The 21,710-nt window shown below is 35.7% G+C and overlaps 1 protein-coding gene across 3 annotated transcripts; it reads right to left on the bottom strand.

Annotated features, from left to right (window-relative positions):
• Positions 1–206: 206 nt before the first annotated feature.
• Positions 207–21,090, bottom strand: lin28ab (lin-28 homolog Ab). Of its 3 annotated transcripts, XM_051871952.1 has the most exons (5): positions 20,573–21,090; positions 19,131–19,162; positions 17,798–17,973; positions 9,270–9,448; positions 207–3,456 (listed from the first exon to the last, which is right to left on the bottom strand). In XM_051871952.1, exons 2-5 carry the CDS (start codon positions 19,138–19,140, stop codon positions 3,237–3,239), a joined length of 585 nt encoding a protein of 194 aa, XP_051727912.1. In that variant the 5' UTR covers positions 19,141–19,162; positions 20,573–21,090; the 3' UTR covers positions 207–3,236. The 3 variants fall into 3 exon arrangements, with proteins under 3 accessions (XP_051727912.1, XP_051727911.1, XP_051727910.1); XM_051871951.1 differs by lacking the exon at positions 19,131–19,162 and having other exon boundaries at positions 20,573–21,084; XM_051871950.1 differs by lacking the exons at positions 19,131–19,162; positions 20,573–21,090 and adding an exon at positions 18,781–19,040.
• Between the last annotated feature and the right edge of the window lie 620 nt (positions 21,091–21,710).

Genomic DNA, 21,710 nt, shown 5'->3' with positions numbered 1-21,710 from the left:
AGTTTCACTGAAGAAAATGAAGTTCATAGCAGGAATATAACAGATATAGAGAACTAAAAAAAGAAAGAAAATAAAATAAAAGCGAGGAGGCAAGTTTCCAATACTTGCTATAAACAAAACTCTTTTAAAAGAATCACCTCCCTCTGTTAACCAATGCCACACCACACTCACCCAACACCACTTGTGAAAGTAATAAAATGCCAGCATAACCATAAAAAGATATTTATTCACTAGCAGTTGTCAACACTAAAGCACATTTTTGGGCACAACATTCTTTGCATGCTTTGTCACAATAAACTGAAAATGAAATAGTTCTCTCTGAAACCAATTAACATGGATCAATGCAGAGGACACTCCATAAACCGAGCTCCACGCAATTTGTTTGCCATATTCAATGTGGCTACATTCTTTGGTCACTGGAACACAAAACATAATTGTCTTCATCGAACACACATGAAACACACAGTCTTGACCACAGTCTACCACCTGCAATGAGAATGCAAGAAAACCAAAGGAAATGCTAACTAAACATGAGCAGGGCTTCATATTTGTGCAGCATTTGGAACCCTGAGCATCAGTGAGCAAAAATCAGAGAAGCAATAATTATAATAAAACAATCAAGGTCACCAACATTGATTATCCTCTTCATTAGAAACAAACAAGAAATAATTAACACATATTCCTGAGTTGACAATCTCAGAGTACATTACAGTAAAAAAGATTGAAAAAAAAGATTTAAAAAAAAAAAAAAAAAGACAACTGGAGCAATATTACAGTTGCACTTGTGAGTTGGTCTAAATGTAAACCAAAAATTCAAACACTTTTGACCAAAACTCTGAGTTTAAACAGTGCAGCTACATTTTAAATGATCACACCTCCCAAATTAAATACATTAAACCTAGAAAAATAAAACTAAAAATCACACACGCATCACATACACACTTAAATGGACAATGTTCTGGTAACAACGTCCATTTAATACATTTCAACACACCCTGAGGTAGATTTGTATAGATTCAAAACAAGTTAAGTATCTTGTTCTCACTTTAAATAAACATTAAAAACAATACAATAAAAATATTGAAATGATAATGTAATATACAATAATGGCATGAACTAAGATACAATCAGAAAGAAACCTTTACATCCCTTGAACTGAAAACTTCAAGTTTTCAACAGGTTGTTTGAGGCAAGACCCATCCACCCAACCCTATATTAAACTACTCTAACACCTACTTCCATGCAATAAAATACTAAAACCAATAACCTTTGGAGATGTGCTGTTAGTTTTGAGGTTACTAAGCATTATTACATTAAACCCGTGTTCAACACATGCAGTGATTATTTTAAATGACCGTTCCTGTCTTGTTTGGGATTGAAAATTTTGCTAAGTCAGTTTGCATAAGTTTGTGCTTTGCTGCAAGCATTATTAAGTAATGGTAGTACTGATACAAGTGTTTAGTTTAGTTTTTTCCCACCGAGTTTCTGAAAGTTTGAGGACTATGTCAAATATACAAAAAGGCTAAAAGAATACACAATTCATTATGCTTTCATTTGGCAAAGACTATGCTTTCCTCAAACACAGTGAAGCTTGACAGCTCAGTTGCTCCCCGTCAAAAAGAGAACAAACATGAACTTCATGCAGACATGGGGATAAATCATTAAAATACTGTTTTTTTAGGCCATAAATAAAAATGAGTGCATCACAAAATCAGCATATTTTAAACACTGTGAATACTTGTCCCCAGCTGTCAGTTAAAAACATTATTAGACTACAAAATAACTAGCAAAAGAATTTAGCTCTTGTTGTGACTGAGAGCAAACTGAGTCCATCGCAACGTCACAGAGTTTGAGGTCAGTTTGTGTTGCTACAAATAAATAACAGTGGATTAAAAAAAAAAAAAGTTTACAATTGTTATTTACAATAATGGGAGATCAAGTCAGGATCTCTTCTTGGAATATGCTTTGACAAACCTGGCACATCATTTGAGTCTCATTTAACACTTGGAAAGAAAAAAGATGATCATTAAAAAAAAATGTGCTATTGTCTTGGCTCTTGTTTTCAAATGTCTTCAGGACATTTCCTATAATTTCCCAGATTTTTAAATGTGAGAGAGCCTTCCGTGACAATTACACAGCATTAATAATCTAAGAAAGTCGCTGTGTCTTTCGCATAGTAACTAACTAGTAACAGTGCAGTCAAAATATTTCCACTGGTGATACAAAGAGACTGATGTATAATCTGCACGAACACAAACTTTTAACATTCATTTGGCCTGTGGATTAGAACAATCAAAGAGTCTCAGACAACATCAGCAAGAAAAGAAAAAAGGAAATTCAGTATGATTTCTATGATTGCTAATTTTGTCATTAGAAAACAAAAGACCATTTGTACCTAAGCACAAAGACATATGCATTTCACCAGTGTAATATCCAGGCTATTTGCAATTTGTCAACGTGACGCATTTTGATTGTTTCGGTACAAATCTAAGACACTTTGCTAGCTAAGGCAGAAAATAAAAATATTTCTCTCTCACACTTGCTTCACACTTTTAAGGCAGATCTCACAAAACCTGTCAAGTAGTTCTGTACTACATACATTTTACCCTATAATCAAAAGAAAAAAAAAAAAAATGGGATTATTGTTTAAGCAACATATAATTTAATCTTTTTTTTTTTCTTTTTTTTTTTTTTTGCAATGCAATGCAACAACTGTTTTAAAATATGAGTAAAATAAAATAAAATTGCAACATATACATATGGATTAACTCTGGATAATATTTAGAATTTGGGAAGGAAACTTGATTAATTGCCAAGAAAAAAAAAAAAATTATGGTCCTACAATTCAAAATAAGCTTCTGACTTAAACGTGTTTTTCGTGAGATTTGCCCTCGGAAACATGCGTTTCATCATCATCATCTCTGTGAAATATCTGTAATCTAATTAATCCTAAATAAATTCTGTGAATAGACAAAGACCTATCACAAAGCTGAGTTACAGATATTTTTACGAACATGATGGATAACAATAAAGATGGATAGGATAGTGATCGTATTTTCTTAGTATAACTTTCTATATTAATTTAATCTGGTTTTAGTTTCCTGACTAAAGTACAAAAGTAAGAGGGGACATTCATTTCTGCTGTTTGAAAAAGAAAAACCTGAGTTAGTTCCAAAAGCAGCTTTCCACTGACATTTTTTGATTGGTGCTTGTGTTTCCCTGACAATTTTCCCTAACTAATCAGAGCTCTCCGGAGGTAAGGGGGTGTGGCTCATGTCCTCTTCTTCTCCTGTTGAGGTTGTTGATTTTCCCTGAGATCCTGGTGACAACTGCTGTGCTTTGATTGGACAGTTGGCCACCATGTGGGAGATGCTTTGACAAAAATGGCACTTTTTTGGCTGAGGTGGCAGTTGGCATTCTTTGGCATGATGATTTGGCCCTCCACAGTTGAAGCATCTGTAAATAGTGCGGGAAAACAAAGGTGTTATTTGCAAGAAAGACCACTAGGGGGCAGTCAAACGTTTGAAATCAAGGGACACTGTGATGAATTATTCCAGAGTAGCAAAAAAGGCAAGAGCCAATTAGTATTTAGCATGTGAAGCGTTTATGTGTATGAGGCAGACATCTTGTTGCTTAACCAAATGGAACTGCAATATGACTAGTAAGCACAGCTTTCTTAAAACATAAAAAAATAAAAAAAAATAAATAAAGTTTGAGATGCTAGTATGTGAGATGTTTTACATGGCATTATTATCCTGTCTTATTTAGATAATGATTTAAAAGGAGAATGATAATGTTTTGTGTACATCTACAGCACCACAGAATCCAAGACAAATTTATTAACCCTTATGATGTTGAGCAGAAATGACAAAAAAAAAAAAAAAAAGAGCAGGGTGAACAGTGACGTTGAATGAGGACTGACACAACTGAGCTCCAAAAAGGATTATGATGTCTAATTAATTAATTTAATTAATTAATTATATAAATATGAACAATAATAAATAAATAACTTTAGTATAACTTATTCATGATTTACATATAATATATAAAAAATTGAGTTTAGTATGATAGCTTATGACTTATTTACAAGTGATATATAATAACTAATAAACAAAACAAACAAACAAGTTTAGTATGAACTTATTCATCATGACTTATTTGAGAGTCATTTAATAAAATAAATACATTAATAAATTTGAGATGAGTATTATATGGTTTACCTCAAAATAAATTTGAGTAGTATGATAGCTTACTTGCAAGTCATGACTTATTTACAAGTGACTTAAACACAAACAAACAAACAAATAAATAAATGCTTAGTATGATAACTTGTTTGTGACTTATTTACGATTCACAAATAAATAAATAAATGTGAATAAATGTGAGTTTAGTATGATAACTTATTCACAACTTATTTACGATTCACAGTTTAGTATGAGAACTTGTTTGCGACTTATTTACGATTCAAATAAATAAATAATGTGAATAAATATGAGTTTAGTATGATAACATATTCATGACTTATTTACGATTCACAAATAAATAAATAAATAAATAAATAAATAAAATAAAGTGAATAAACATGAGTTTAGTATGATAACTTATTCACAACTTATTTACGGTTCACATAGTTTAGTATGATAACTTGTTTGCGACGTATTTACGGTTCATATAAATAAATAAATGTGAATAAATGTGAGTTTAGTATGATAACTTATTTACAACTTATTTACGATTCACATAGTTTAGTATGATAACTTGTTTGCGACTTATTTACGATTCAAATAAATAATGTGAATAAATATGAGTTTAGTATAACATATTCATGACTTATTTACGATTCACAAATAAATAAATAAATAAATAAATGTGAGTTTAGTATGATAACTTATTCACAACTTATTTACGATTCACATAAATAAAATATGTAAATAAATACGAGTTTAGTATGATAACATTCATGACTTAAGTTTCAAATAATAATGTGAATAATATGAGTTTAGTATGATTCACAACTTATTTATTTGAAAAGTAAATAAGCACGATTAACTCATATTTACATATTTATTTATTTATTTATTTATTTATTTATGTGAATATAAATATGTAAATAAATATGAGTTTAGCATAGCCTAACTTATTCACGACTTATTTATGGATTCACATAAATAAATAATGTGAATAACTATGAGTTTAGTATGATAACATATTCATGACTTATTTACGATTCACATAAATAAAGTTTAGTATGATAACTTGTTGGCGACTTATTTACGATTCAAATAAATAAATAAATAAATAAATAAATAAATAAATGTGAATAAATATGAGTTTAGTATAACTTGTAACTTATTCATGACTTATTTACGATTCAAATAAATAAATAATGTGAATAAATACGAGTTTATTATGATAACTTCTTCACAACTTATTTATTTGAAACGTAAATAAGTCATGATTAAGTTATCATACTAAATTCTTATTTACATATTTATTTATTTGTTTATTTATTTATGTGAATATAAATATATAAATAAATATGAGTTTAGTATAACTTATTCACGACTTATTATAATATATATAATATATAATAAGTAAATAAATAAGAGTTTAGTATGATAACTGATTCACAACTTATTTACAATTCAGATTTTGTACAATATTTCAGTGTCACTTTAAAAAAAAAGAAAAAAAAAAAAAAACATTTCCATTTTTGGGCTGGCTATTCATTTAAATGAAAACTTCCTGTGCATTTAAGCCCATCAGCTCTCTACTACATTGTCTCCTGCAGCAGAACGAGGGGGGAGTTATTGATCGGCCAGAGGAAGGAGGTGTGCTTTGGAGGAGGTGGGGCATCTCTTTGGCTCTTTGTTTCAATATGCAGCATGACCTTTGCACTTTGATCCCTGCTCTCTCCTGCCCACCCCCACCCAGTTCACATACATCACACCTCAGGGTTGCTATGGCAGCATTCACCTCTGACCTTTCTCAGGCACCTACATCTGTTATTAATTAAATGGACAGGATCTGATCCTCCATCAGGAGGTACAGACAGAGAGAAAGATGGAGTAGCAATGATAAGCAGCAGGAGAAAGTACATTTTACTAAACGGAAAATTGTCATGTTGAACATGTTGCGTTTGCTGATTAAGGCAGCTGCTCTCGCAGACATTACAGGACTGTCACTACTGCAACAAGGCACTGCTGCGTATCTGTGCTTATGACACTGTCATTCATGCATAATTGCCAAATCTGCAATTGCTTTGATCAGTTCAAATCCACACTCAACTAACCACTGTGATTAGATACAGCTGAGGATTGTGGGAGGTGCTTATCAATAACCTGCAGTTCTGCTGTGGGGGGTGGGTGACTCTGTGTGCCTAAATTCTGAGCTATGAGATTTTAAACAACCTATTGATTCAGCAGGTCAAGTCACCAACGCACAGGGTGGGGGAAGGAAATGCTCTTCGAGATACTGTGTCAAAGCAATTCAAAAGCAACATCCTGAACATTTATATATAACCTAAAAATATCAGTAGCTAGTAAGAGTGAGGGTAGTTTAACCAAAACCAACATCCTAACAGGTGAATCGGTGAATCTCACCTGTCAAGAACATGATCAGGACATATTTCACAAAGTGTCGGTTAAATTGCTGTGACGAGTCATAAACCCTTTCGCACGTAAGTTTAAAATATACGAGTTTTTTTTAAGGCGACCGTTATTTAGAACGTATCACTTTATTGTTTCCTTGGTGACGTGTCATTGCTTGTCACATAACACACCACAGCACTGTATGACTGATAATCTGCTTTTATTTAATTTTTCCTTTTTTATTCAAAATATTGACAAATTTGTTAGCTATAGCATGAAATGTCTGATATTCCGATTGTCAAATATGTGCAAGTGGATGTGTTTTGCTGTTTAAACCCCTTTATAATGATCGCATTAGTTGAGCCATATGCGCGATGGGCGCCGCCATGTTAGTTTGCGCAGCACAGAGAATCGGATCTTTTGGATTTACAACACGATTTACAACACTTCTCCTGAAATACATGAAAGTAAGTGAGTCGGTGAACTGGGGAAGAAAAGAGTAAACTTTAAAGTTACTTTCACAATGTGTATCTGATATGAATAAAACGTGTCGTCTAATTATAATGGAAAGGGTTGTTATTTCCGCTTCTATAGACATCATTGTGTATTATACAAACTCTAAATATATTGTTTTGTTAGTACTCATGTGTATTTAAATGTCTGAAACCTAAAATAAACATTATTTGGTTGAAAACACTGCAACAGTGGGTACGGAAAGTATTCAGACCCCCTTAAATTTTTCACTCTTTGTTATATTGCAGCCATTTGCTAAAATCATTTAAGTTCATTTTTTTTCCTCAATGTACACACAGCACCCCATATTGACAGAAAAACACAGAACTGTTGACATTTTTGCGGATTTATTAAAAAAGAAAAACTGAAATATCACATGGTCCTAAGTATTCAGACCCTTTGCTGTGACACTCATATGTTTAACTCAGGTGCTGTCCATTTCTTCTGATCATCCTTGAGATGGTTCTACACCTTCATTTGAGTCCAGCTGTGTTTGATTATACTGATTGGACTTGATTAGGAAAGCCACACACCTGTCTATATAAGACCTTACAGCTCACAGTGCATGTCAGAGCAAATGAGAATCATGAGGTCAAAGGAACTGCCTGAAGAGCTCAGAGACAGAATTGTGGCAAGGCACAGATCTGGCCAAGGTTACGAAAAAATTTCTGCTGCACTTAAGGTTCCTAAGAGCACAGTGGCCTCCATAATCCTTAAATGGAAGACGTTTGGGACGACCAGAACCCTTCCTAGAGCTGGCCGTCCGGCCAAACTGAGCTATCGGGGGAGAAGAGCCTTGGTGAGAGAGGTAAAGAAGAACCCAAAGATCACTGTGGCTGAGCTCCAGAGATGCAGTCGGGAGATGGGAGAAAGTTGTAGAAAGTCAACCATCACTGCAGCCCTCCACCAGTCGGGGCTTTATGGCAGAGTGGCCCGACGGAAGCCTCTCCTCAGTGCAAGACACATGAAAGCCTGCATGGAGGACTCCAAGATGGTGAGAAATAAGATTCTCTGGTCTGATGAGACCAAGATAGAACTTTTTGGCCTTAATTCTAAGCAGTATGTGTGGAGAAAACCAGGCACTGCTCATCACCTGTCCAATACAGTCCCAACAGTGAAGCATGGTGGTGGCAGCATCATGCTGTGGGGGTGTTTTTCAGCTGCAGGGACAGGACGACTGGTTGCAATCGAGGGAAAGATGAATGCAGCCAAGTACAGGGATATCCTGGACGAAAACCTTCTCCAGAGTGCTCAGGACCTCAGACTGGGCCGAAGGTTTACCTTCCAACAAGACAATGACCCTAAGCACACAGCTAAAATAACGAAGGAATGGCTTCACAACAACTCCGTGACTGTTCTTGAATGGCCCAGCCAGAGCCCTGACTTAAATCCAATTGAGCATCTCTGGAGAGACCTAAAAATGGCTGTCCACCAACGTTTACCATCCAACCTGACAGAACTGGAGAGGATCTGCAAGGAGGAATGGCAGAGGATCCCCAAATCCAGGTGTGAAAAACTTGTTGCATCTTTCCCAAAAAGACTCATGGCTGTATTAGATCAAAAGGGTGCTTCTACTAAATACTGAGCAAAGGGTCTGAATACTTAGGACCATGTGATATTTCAGTTTTTCTTTTAATAAATCTGCAAAAATGTCAACAATTCTGGGTTTTTCTGTCAATATGGGGTGCTGTGTGTACATTAATGAGGAAAAAAAAATGAACTTAAATGATTTTAGCAAATGGCTGCAATATAACAAAGTGAAAAATTTAAGGGGGTCTGAATACTTTCCGTACCCACTGTATGTGATATATGAAAGCGCTGCGCGCGTCCGTCTCTAGTTTAGTGCCAGCCAAAGCGCGCAAGCACATTTGAATTTGGCAGTTGATCACGTGAGGCGCTGAACGCTCTAATCACACCGGTGTGATCGTACGCGTCAAAGGGTTAATTTGTGTTCTTAAGATGAATGAAGGTCTTACGGGTGTGGAACGACATGAGGGTGAGTAATATATTTGAGAATGGCATTGACCTTATTGCCTACTGTAGGTGGAGGATGGGTAAAAGCATGAATGTGAAAACTCAATTATCAGATTGATGAATCTGTATAACTGCATGAAGCATTCATCATATAGTGTAAGTGGAAATGTTGTAGTACAGAATAGCACTCACCGATCTCCTTTTGAACGGCGCTTTTGGGCACCCTTGGGTTTTTTCTCGCTGCCTACGCATGGTGCCCCACCTGGGCCTGTCACCCATAAGGACTCCAGACCCTTAGAGGATCTTTTGAAGGTGAATTCCACAGCCTCCCCTTCCTTCAGACTGCGGAAACCCTCCATATGAAGCTTGCTCTGCAGAGATATGGTAGAAACACTGCTGTAGATGCTTGGGTCATATGTACATTATGATGCTGATTTAGGGTTGTTAATCATGTGTGTATACACTGCATACAGTGCACAGCATAAATGAGTACACCCCCTCTGAAACTTAAAGTCAGCAATTACTCAATTACTTAGAAGACATGTTAGGGTTCTTTAGAGATATAATGTTCCAACAAGTCTGCTTGATCAATTATCAAAAAAGCATGTCAAAATTATTCAGGAAAATAAAATTTTCTTATCAAAGTGATAAAATGTTGTGTTGCGTACATGGAGTACATCCTCCTGAAAGTTACTAAAGAAAAATTTATTTAGTTTTCTGGTGTAAGTTTAAAGGGATAGTTAATTCAAAAATGAAAATTATCCCATGATTTACTCACCCTCAAGCTATCCTAGGTGTATATGACTATCTTCTTTCAGACGAACACAATTGGAGATATAATTAAAAATATCCTTAGCCCTCCAAGCTTTATAATGGTTATGAATGGCTGCCCAGATTTTAAAGACAAAATAAATGCATACATCCATAAAAAAATGAATCCATATGACTCCAGGGGGTTAATAAAGGCCTTCTGAAGCGAACAGATGTGTTTGTGTAAGACAAATATCCTTACTTAAAACTTTATAAAGTAAAATAATGAGCTTCCGACGTGACAGCCATCGACGTACGTCCAAAAAGCGTTTACTTCCGCGATGTAGTACACAATGCCATGACGTTCTACACAATGACATAACGTACTATGCGTTATATTGTAAGATATAGCATAGTACATTATGGCGTAGTGTAGAATGTCATAGCATTGTGTACTACGTCGTGGAAGTTAACGCTTTTTGGACTTACACAAATGCATTGCTTTTTTTCTTAAACGCATCAATTCGCTTCAGAAGGCCTTTATTAACCCCCTGAAGTCGTATGGATTCTTTATTTTATTTTTTTTTTTATGGATGGATCCAGTTGTTTTGTCTTCAAAATCTGGGCAGCCATTCACAGCCATTATAAACCTTGGAGGACTAAGGATATTTTTAAAAATATCTCAGATTGTGTTAGTCTGAAAGAAGATAGTCATATACACCTAGGATGGCTTGAGGGTGAGTAAATCATGGAATAATTTTCATTTTTGGGTGAACTAACCCTTTAAGCCAATTTTTGATCTAGAGATAAGTATGTTGAACCAAAACATTTAAAAAGTAGTAATTTCTTGACAAATAAGTGTTCTATATCCCACTGACTCATTTTCAGACTTAATGCTGACAACAATGGAATCACTTGGGAGAGAACTGTCAGGAGACTTATTTCTTAGCACAAAAGAGGACAGTGGTACAAGAGGATTACCAAATCATTGTTTTAAGTGTGAAAATATAGCAAAAGTAACACAGAAATTCAAAAACAATGACGGTGTAATGCAATACATAAACCTGAAACAGAAGATGCTACCATCTCCTCATGCCCTGCATTGTTGGGCATTTTTTCAACATGACAATGATGATATGCATTCTCCCAAGGTGAAAAACCTTCTGTGCACATGTATTTCACCCAATCTTAACACTCTTGAGTCTTGAGCACATGTGGGGGATTCTGTAGAGACGGGTTGAGCAACAATCCCCATTAAAGATCAGGGTGTTTAAGGAGGTCATCATCCGGGAGTTAAACAGGACAGATGTGACAATTTGTCATGAACTTGTACAAACTGTACTGCCAAGAAGAGTCAGAGCAGTATATTCAAAATGATGGAGGACATACTAAGTACTAGAATATTACACATTTGTTGAATTAAATCTAGGGTGTACTCATTTCTGCAATCCTTCATTTAAAAAACTGGCTGATTTACTTATTGTATGGATATTAATGGCATATTTCTCAGTTTTTATTAAGTATATGTTTAATACATTTCAGTTTTGCCATCTTTCCATGAATTGTATTAGTGATCATAAAGAAAATACATCTTTTGTATTTGTTCAGAGGGGGTGTACTCATTTATGCGGTGCGCTGTATTTATAAACATTTATAATCATTTATTTACATGATATACACATTTTTATGATTACCAGCCCCTTCCTCTTGCCAAAAAAAAAAAAAAACACTATTTTCAATAAAAATTGAATATAAAATAAAATATATACATATATTCATGCAAATATGCAGCTGTTAAAGATCACTTTTATGCAATGTAATAAATCATTTATTATGAACTCTCAGGGTGATATACTATATAGCAAATCTCAACTGCTTGATTGCTTGTATCTTTGCAAAATGTAAACTATAACCCAGCTCTAATCTGCTAAATGTAGTAGGTATATTACTTTGTTGTTGCACTTGAGTGCCATCCAGTTCGGAGCAATAAAAAAAAAAAAACTATTTTGCATTTATTAATTTAATTTTGTGTTAAAAGTCTTTAACTTTTGGGAAAAAAGTTGAATAATAAACACGATAATAAATTACTTCTGATTTGTCACATTGTAGCTTAAGGCACTGTGGGATACATTATCTACTAGTGCAGTCTTCTCTGTTGTATACTGCACATTTTAGTAACATTCACACTTTCTGCTTGCCATCTCCACAAATTAAGTTTAATTATCCGCCACATTGAATCGTCAATACACTTCAGCATTAACCTTTCTCTCAGAGCTGCGCAATTCTGTAAGAACCAGTAAAAACGCCAACTTCCCTCCCCCCAACAATGTTGCTACATCCCCTTCACTCTGCCACCATCACAACCACCTCTTCACATAACACTCAAATCAAAACAGCTTCCTCATCTGGTCTCTCCACCAATTAACTGAAGATCTGTGTCCATCAATGGCTGTATCCAAAACTGAAGGCTCAAACCAGCAGCCTACATGCAGAATATTGTAAGATATCATTGGCAGCAAAGGATATATCTACGCTTTCCAAATTCAACAAGAGAGTGGCATCTTGGCAGATTGGATGTTACTCAAACCACATGTGTACCTTTATTGTTTCTCAAGAAAAAGGAATGAAAGTGCCATTGAAATGACTGGGATGGGCAGATGAGCTTCCCCAAAATAACGCCATCTGGTTAAATCTCACCCTGGCCATCAAGCACTGGGTTTGCTGTGGGAAAAGGTGGGGGGAAGCTCACATTCCTGAGATACTTGCTCTACAGACGCATGGAAATGGGGCTTGAGAAAGGATCTACCTTTAAAAACAACCTTCTGCTTGTACTCTTAACAAACAACAACAACAACTTGGAGACCAAATATCGGACTAGTTGATGTATGTGTGTACATAGTATCAAGTTGACTCCAGCCATGGCGTTCAGAGAATAAATGGTCACATTTTATATTAGGTGTCTTTAACTATTATGTACAAAACATGTGTTCATGTTGTATTGCAAATCACTTTTGATGCTGAGGTGGGATACGGGTAAGTTTATGGACAGGTTTGGTGGTATGGGTAGGTTTAAGGGTGGGTTAAGAGGTAGGGGAAGGCTCAACAGTGTAATTATAGATGTAAATACAGAAATTACAAATGTATTTAAATACAGGTACTTTTTTATAATATAAGTACAATTTAAAAACATGTACACAACAAGTGCATTGTATCAAATGATTAATTTAAATGTTAGTACATAGTAGTTAAAGACACAAAGTGGGACCGAATAATTTACTTCGTTGGTGCCTTTGTAGTAAAATTGCTTATCTTCTCACGAGGACATGCTTTAGAAGAATGCTTTTAGTCTTTTACACATTAAACTCTTTAATAGTCTGTAATAAATTCCACACATTCTTTCTAAGAGCAAAACACCATGCTGCTCTTCTTGTTTATTTTACACATTTAATTTGGAAACATTTTATTACATTAGTTGTTGCATTGCAGCAGTTCGGAAATGAAATGTCCGGTGAGTGCCGCTAAAAGGTTAAAGGATTAGTTCACTTTCAAATTTAAATTTCCTGATAATTTTCTCACTCCCATGTCATCCAAGTTGTTAATGTCTGTCTTCAGTTGAAAAGAAATTAAGGTTTTTGATGAAAACATTCCAGGATTATTTTCCTTATAGTGGACTTCAACGGACCCCAAATGGTTGAAGGTCAAAATTACAGTTTCAATGCAGCTTCAAAGGGCTTTAAATGATACTAGACGAGGGATAAGGGTCTTATCTAGCGAAACGATCTGTCATTTTCTAAAACAAAAAAAACAAAAATGTATATGCTTTATAAACACAAATGCTCGCCTTGCAAGTGCTTCCGCCAGATCGCCTTCCGTATTCTTCAAAAAGCTTACGCTGCATGTCCTACACCTTCCCTATTCAACTTATGGAACTAACCAAGCACCAGTTCCGCTATATATTTGACTTCATAACTTGTTTAAATATGGATTTTTTTTTTAATACAAACGCATCGCTTCACTTCAGAAGGCCTTTATTAACACCCCGGAGCCATGTAAAGTACACCTTTATGATGGATGGAAGCTTTTTCTTCAGCTCATACTCACGGGTCCCATTAACCGCCATTATAAAGCTCAGATGTGTCAGGATATTTATTCGATTGTGTTCATCAGAAAGAAGAAAGTCATATACACCTTACACATATACATCCTTTAATGCTCTATCGCATTTGAAAATAACGTACCTCCAACACTAAACCCAACCTCCTAAACCTAACCAATAGTGTTAACAAAAGCAAACAATAAATAAAAACACATTTGATGAAGTAACCATGCTGGATTCTACAAGTCTTTGAGCTCTTTTATCGTGTCATGACTTGTGTCTCATGGGACTGGTACCCGAGAGCTCCACATCACAAGTACAGTGCTGTACCAGGTGAGCTACTGAGCAAGTTTACCATGTCAGAAAAGCCATACATTGAAGACTGTGATTAGTCTACAAATCATACACTAAAAGCGTTTTGAGATCACAACATAGTATTGTGCAAGGAGCCAAGTGAAAATAAGTCTTTATTAATTGATAATCTGCCCCTGCAATTTGTGTAAAAAGGACTGTTTAACTTTTTTAAACTGTAGTTTGTTAAAAGGCTGATCATATCAAAGTGGCAATTCCCAACACTGCTAGCTACACTAGGTGAGACGTCTGCAGTGCTCCACACTTTGGCTCTCACAAGATGTCAGTCTTGACTCTGACACCCATCTCACAGAGGAGGGGGGTCGCTGGGAAAGGAATCAGGCCCAAGTGCCTCCCAACCCCCGCCAAAGCTTCCTGAAACCATCCGCGGCTCCATCCTTTGACCTTCTCTACCACTCACCCTCCTCTTTTACTACAGAGTTTTTTTTTATCAATGAATTCAGCTAACAACCCCCCTCCCCCAAAATACTCCCTCCCTTCCCCCTTTTTTTCAGTCTTCTTGGTCTCCATTCCCAACATTCTCTCTCAGCATGTCTTTCAACTATTTTTCACCATTAATTATGAAATCTCTCTCCACTAACCCCTCTTTTTGGTCATCCTCACACACAAACACTATTCATTCAGTGATTCAGAGATTTAAAGAAGGCAGGATTTCCTTCTGTGGGTTTGACAATGACAGCCATTGTCTTTTTAACCTGGCAGGTCCCATGACAGTCTCTCTACTCTGAACATTATCAATACATCCACAGAAAGAGACTCAGGTAGGTTTGAGCACTGCTTGCCTCCAGATTATCAAAACCAAACCACCTAAGAATGTCCAAAAATCTTTCTCCAAACAACCAAGGTCAAATTCCCACTGCATTGCTATAAATGTTGGCCACAGTTAACCTACATTTAAATATTGAACAGATCTTAAAGATCTTAAAGGCCAAAATTAAAATTCTGTCATTTATTCATCCTCATGTTGTTCCAAACATGTATGACTTTTTTCTTCCACAGAAAACAGATATCTGATATTCTGGATCCACCTAACTTTCATTGTATAAATAAAGACATTTAAAAGATTCTCAAAAGTATCACTTCTTTTCCTGTGTTCTGCAGAAGAAAGGAAGTTTTACATGTAGCGAATGAAATGAGGATAAGCAAATTATGACATAATTTGGGAGAATCATTGAGTTCTTTACTACACTTACTTTCTTTAAGTATATTTTAAGTATTGCTTAATGTGTGCTAAATGCATGCATTGATTTATCAGCCGGTTCAATGTCTGATATCTGGCAATTTTTAAAATAAGCAACAAGTGATAACTATGCCCATTTGGCTGGTTTATGAAGACTCACACAAAACCTTGATGTGAGGTTTACATAAACAACCACAAAAAACAAAAAAGCAAAAGGGAAAACAGATCGTCTGATTTAACCATTATTTATGATCTACACAACAAAAATAATTTGCTTCCAATTAAATTAATTCTCTAAAAGGTAACATTTTACATACAAGGTAACATTTAATTTTTTTTTTTTTTTTTTTCACATTCGAGGTAAGTCGAATGTGAACCAATCAAGTACTCAAAAATGACTTTTGTGATGATATAACTGAAACAGCATGTTTTACATGTACAAATTATTTTTTGTGTTAACTGATTCATGTCGAACTGACGTACATGATTAAATCATGTAAATCCAACACACTTTTTTCCAGTATGATGTATATGATGTCTTTTAATGTTCCCTGCATTCAAATCATTTAATTAAATCAACATAACTTAATGCATTTATAGTTATACTTTGTAGGCTTTTTTTTTTTTTTTCTTCTTTTTCCTTCAAAGGGATAATTCACCTGAAAGTCATACAGGTTTGGAATGACATGTGGGTGAGTAAATTATTTTCTTGTTGAACTTTTACTGCAGTCAGTCATCAGTTCAGGGTGTTGATGAAGGGGACTAAACACACCATGCTACTCTGATGTTCCCATCTCAGTTTTACATCATAATGTGCAGTCGATTATACTTACAGGCGATGTATGCTAAGCCCTAACACCCTCTGTTCAGCCTCCCAGACAGCCAATCTGGAGGTAACCGAAGACCAGAGAGACAGAGAGATCACTTGACACTATGTGTAGGGCTGCTTGCCCATAAGATGCTCTAATCTCTGGGTAATTTTACACAATGACCTCAAGTCATGAGGCAGCAGCTCATTTGGCTCGGGGTGATAGGTGATCCACTGTTTGCCGACTTGATGGTTGTTCTGTGGCAATAGCTTGTTAAATTATTGCTGAGTGAGAAGGTAAGTGTTCAGGGCTGGAGACAATAAACTCAACAGAATTTTTAAAATATAGCACTTTGTAAGAAATCACTGTATAGCCAATCTGGGTTATTTTAAATTTAAGATATTCATTGTGGTTTCATTTTTGGGCTGTTTGTCTATTTATAAGATGGTATGGAAGGAAAGTTGGAATTAGTGAGTAGACTTGCTGCAAGGACATGCTGCAGACCGGACTTGAACCTGTGTCCCTGCGCATGAGCGACAGTTCAGACATGAATGACAAGACATAGCATATTTTTGGGACAGTTTGATCAACAGAAATTCACCAAACTATACCAGAGCTAAAACAATCACTTTAGTTTTGCCAAACATTTCAGTCTTTGGAAGGAATGTAAAAGCACAGGCCTGCATGTAAAATTAAATCCAAGGATATCTAAACTGAGTAAATAAAGAGGTCAGTGGGCCCACTTGTAAAGTTTGCACTTATTTTGTACTAAAATGCACTTATTTATATAATGTTTATAAAATATATATCTGTATAGTGAAGAGATTTTTAGCCATTTTAGCTTAATTTGGCATGCTATTAAAAAAAAAAAAAAAAATCAGAAAGTGCTTTCTGACCCCTGCAATTCTCATAAAAAGGATGTTACACATCACAGTCTAAACCTGTGCCACCAGATACCCTATCCAAATAAATTAAACATAGAAATTGTTCAAAAAAACTACAACATCTTTGTGAAAAAAATAAAGGTCCCAATTAGAAAGAAACTAAAGCTTTAAAGTCCTATGTCAAATAAAAGATTCGTTTTAAACTCTAATAATTGTCCACTACACACAAAACATCCAGTACAGAGACCAGAAACGAACGCAATCTAAAACGTAACAAATCACCATACAGTCAGCTGAACAACCCTATTAAGCGAAAAATGGTTGCTGATAAAAAGAGGTTTCTTTGCTGAACGAATGAAGAACCTTTTTTTAAGAATGCAGGTTTTGATAGCCTATCGAAAATTTAGGCGTCAATATTCGTTCGTGTGCATTAACACCAAACACTAGTAGCTAAATTATAGCTTTATAAATGGTACAAGATAACTATTACTGAAAATATTTAGTTTATCATAGTAACCAGTGTTTATGTCGTTTAAAATGAGAAAATAAAGCTGTGAAATGACAAGGGACAGAGGAAGGCCTTATACAGGTCCCGTCCATTAAAAACGGCAGGATTAATTTGCTCTCACCTGATGGACGAACACATCCACGGGTGAGTCCAGACAGATGTCCTCGCGATGGGTCATGGACAGGAAGCCGAAGCCCATCCGCACGTTAAACCATTTACAGACCCCAGTGCCACGGAACGAGCCCGAGTCTTCCTCGGAGCTCGCGGCTTCCTCCTCCTCTGTCTTCGCACAGCCCCCTTAATAAAAGCACAAAAACAAGTATAGGCCTATAACTTTACAAAAACAAATATCTCGCTATCGAAAGTGGACAAAATTATAAAATAGGCCTAAATAAATAAGCGAGCTCTTACGTTGCTGTTTCGACATGTAGTGAATTCATCACGCTTGGCCTGAAAATGCCAGAATACACGTGCGAAACGCTATTGAATGAAATGCGTCTCGAAATGTATTTCTCCTAGCGAACATATAGCTACTTTCTATTTCAGTACTTATTTAAAACCATGCTTTAAAACTAATATAAAATGTTTGTTTGTAAGGCAAATAAATAGCCTATTTCCTTATGTTGTAATGAGGGTAACCTATATCAATACTTCAACAGGTAACTTCAACAATTTTCTTAGTTTATTTCTTTACAGATTTTGTTAAAAGCATTGCAAGCGAAAACGCAATAATTCATTCAATCTCCCTCAAGAAAAATAGGCTATACATTTATGTCTTAATTTACAATCATCAATAGCCTAAATCTGGGAAATGCAAATTCCAAAATAGGGAATATTAGTCATGTCATGAGAAACCTGAATAGGCCTATTTTTTCCACTGTGTGTCATATTTAGCCGTATAAACTCGTCACACATCGACAAAGATTTTCAAACGATATCCATTTTTTATTAAAAATCAATATTTCATTAAGCTCCCTTAAAGTAGGCAACTCTATTTCATCATTAAATTATATACTACTATACAAAAATAGAAAGTTCATTCAATGCGCGTTCTCGTGCACTCTCAGTAATTAATCATATAAGCACAAATGTGCACCCGCTCACCTGTATAATATTGCTCATAAACCGAGCCCATTTCACCCATCTCGCCCATCAATTTCCAAATAAATCCCGCGTACTGAAAAAGCTTCAGACTTTCCTCCACATTTCAAAACTCCAGCTTAAACAAACTAAAACAAATAACACTACTTTACCGACGCCAGAAGAAACGAACAAACAAAAGATTTGGGATACATTTTAGCGGTAAAGACGCGAAAATTTCAGGGCTTCTGGGAAGAGCCCTTTGTAAAGATCCCCAAATCTGAAAGACAATGCAGGAGATCCGTCCCACCCCCTCTTCTTTATTCCTCTCTCTCTTCACTGACCCCCCACTGGAAGATCACCCACGACCTCACCTTCAGCCATGTCTCCAGGATGTCTTCAACCTCTTCTTGGTTCACACCACGAAAAAAGATAATAAAACAGTGGTCAGTGTTTATTCCTGGGTGAATCATAGGACACGGGTCACTGTAGCATCTCCTCTATTAGGCTACCTCCCTCAGGTTTAGGTCAAGTCTACGTGATGCTCAACTTGAGCTGATGAATTGCACATTTCTGCAGCGAGGGTCCAAATTCGCCAATGGGCCAATCACAGATTGAGAACAAGTAAGCTTGGGGAATAGGAAGTGGCCTCCCCTCTTAAACCTATATGACCCTCAGCATGCTGACACACACCACGTAGTGGATAGACATTGGGACAGCAATAAAGCTTGACCAGCACTTATTTGTTGCATCTTAAGGCATTTATGATCACATCCATCTTAAAAAAAAAAAAAAAAATATATACATGTTCTTCGAAAACATTATTAATAGCCTACTTTTAACATGGTGTTATTTAGTAGGCCTATATAACAAACTATGTTATTTATGATAATTATCACTACAAAACTACATAAGTAGGGTCTATACTGTAAATTCTCCGATAGGCCAGTTATTAAATGTAAGAATTAATGTGTGTGGGGGAAATCTGAAGGCGGTTATTAGACTTTTGAAGACATTTCATCAGAAACGCCATAATCTGTTTTATTTCCAAAATTAGATCAGGCGTTTGTATGCAGCAAAAGCGAGTGCTTCTCAAACAACAAAGAGTGTATTTTTCTTTAAATACACTTTATAAAGTGCATTTCTTTCGATAAAAAAATAAATAAAATAAATGAATACAAAATGCATACTTGCAGGGTTCTATCTCTGCAAATTCATGTACACGTATTTTTTTTTTTTTTTTTTTTTTTTGTATTCAAATGCCAGAAATAAACTCATCAATGAATGTCTCTATAGCTAATGATGTTGACAGACTATGTTCAAAGTCAGATGACAGAAGTTTGAGCTTCATGAAGCGCACATGTCCGCAGTGTCTTATTGTTCTCACACCTCAAGCAGAGACCACAAAAGAGAACAATGAGACACTGAGCCGTGTAAATGGCATTTAATTGATCTCTGACGCCAGCGCATAATGAATGTGAATTGCGTCAAGTGTTTTAAACAGCATTCACACACAGCAATTTACAATTACTTGCATCTGCATAATTCCTTAAGCATGTAGGGAAATACATTTAATAAGATTAAAAGCTTTCTTTTTTTTTTTTCATATAGCGCATTCTTTAATATAGCTAGCGTGACAAAATGCCTAAATTACAAAAATATGCTCCATATATATTTTGATGCTGGAGATATCCATTTTATTAAATTATTGCGTATATCGCATACATTATTAAGCAGATGGTCTGTTTCAAAAAAAAATATATTTATTCGTCAGTTATTTTAGAATGCTCCATGACTGATATCATAAATTCCTCACCTGTGTGATTCAGATGCGGATTCGCCGGGGGCATCTTGATAGAAATACTTTTTTAAAAATTGCTCTGTTGCTTAATCAACTAATGTGGATTGGACTCCAGCCTTGCGAAAACCTAAAATCCTCAGTCCAACTATCCCCCTCCTCGAAGGCATTTTATACTAGGCCGAGTGTGTGTGAATGAATGAAGAGCAGTGAGTCAGTCAGGGCTCCTGCTGTGGTTCTGCTCTGATGACTGTATTTGGATTGTCATGTGGCCCGTCACCCACAAACACAATTAAAGCCGCATCCACTTTCCAATTAAATATTCATGCAGGATTCTTGGATGCCGTTCATCAGCTTCCCAAAACGCACTCTCAACATGAGCACAGGTTGCTGACTCATGTCAAAGGAAACAGTGCCGCACCTGTTAGATGCGTTAGTCATGAAGCTTTATCCAATGAAACATTCCGAACAGAACCAGAACGCTCTTCATGTGATAATTGGCATGTGCTTCTGTGGGTCACATGACGCACTCATTAAATGTCATTCAAACGTGCAGCTGGATCTCTGTACGGAATGTAATAGCCTTTTAGCAAACTGCTTACCGCGCATTATTAAAAGCAACAAAATATGGGTAAGAAAAGGATGCCGCATGCGTATCAAACAGTCACATGAACTCTTTAAGTCACATGTTTCAGTCAGCAAATGGCGTCTGGTTGTCTCATTTTTTCAATTATTAACTTTTTGTATAAACTGCGTTAAATTTCCATTAAAGGCACAATATGTAAGATTTTTGGATTAAAATACCCCAAAACCTCTAGAAGAGTATTATATAGCCTATTTTGTTGACTTGTGTACTTACATTATCCCAGATGTTTCCAAGAATGTTTAAATCCAGGGAAATTTTAAGCAATTTTAACCAGGACATGGACCGTGTTTGTGCGTCACCTATCAATGACATCATACCTGCATCACCCTCGATTTCTCGTTTTAAGGGCTGTTTACCCAACACCGTTTTCAACTAAAAACGTAAAACTTTTTATGCGTTTTGGCCGTTTATTTGCACAAAAACAGCATTTTGGTGGCCTGAAAATGCAAACTTTTCAAATTGCAAGGTTTTGAAGACATCTCCGTGTAAACAACAAAAACGCAAATCTGT

Source organism: Ctenopharyngodon idella, chromosome 19 (assembly GCF_019924925.1).
Source record: "Ctenopharyngodon idella isolate HZGC_01 chromosome 19, HZGC01, whole genome shotgun sequence".
Classification (NCBI taxonomy): Eukaryota; Metazoa; Chordata; class Actinopteri; order Cypriniformes; family Xenocyprididae; genus Ctenopharyngodon; species Ctenopharyngodon idella.
Note: the sequence above shows the minus strand (reverse complement) of the source record. Positions and strands in the feature narration are given on the sequence as shown.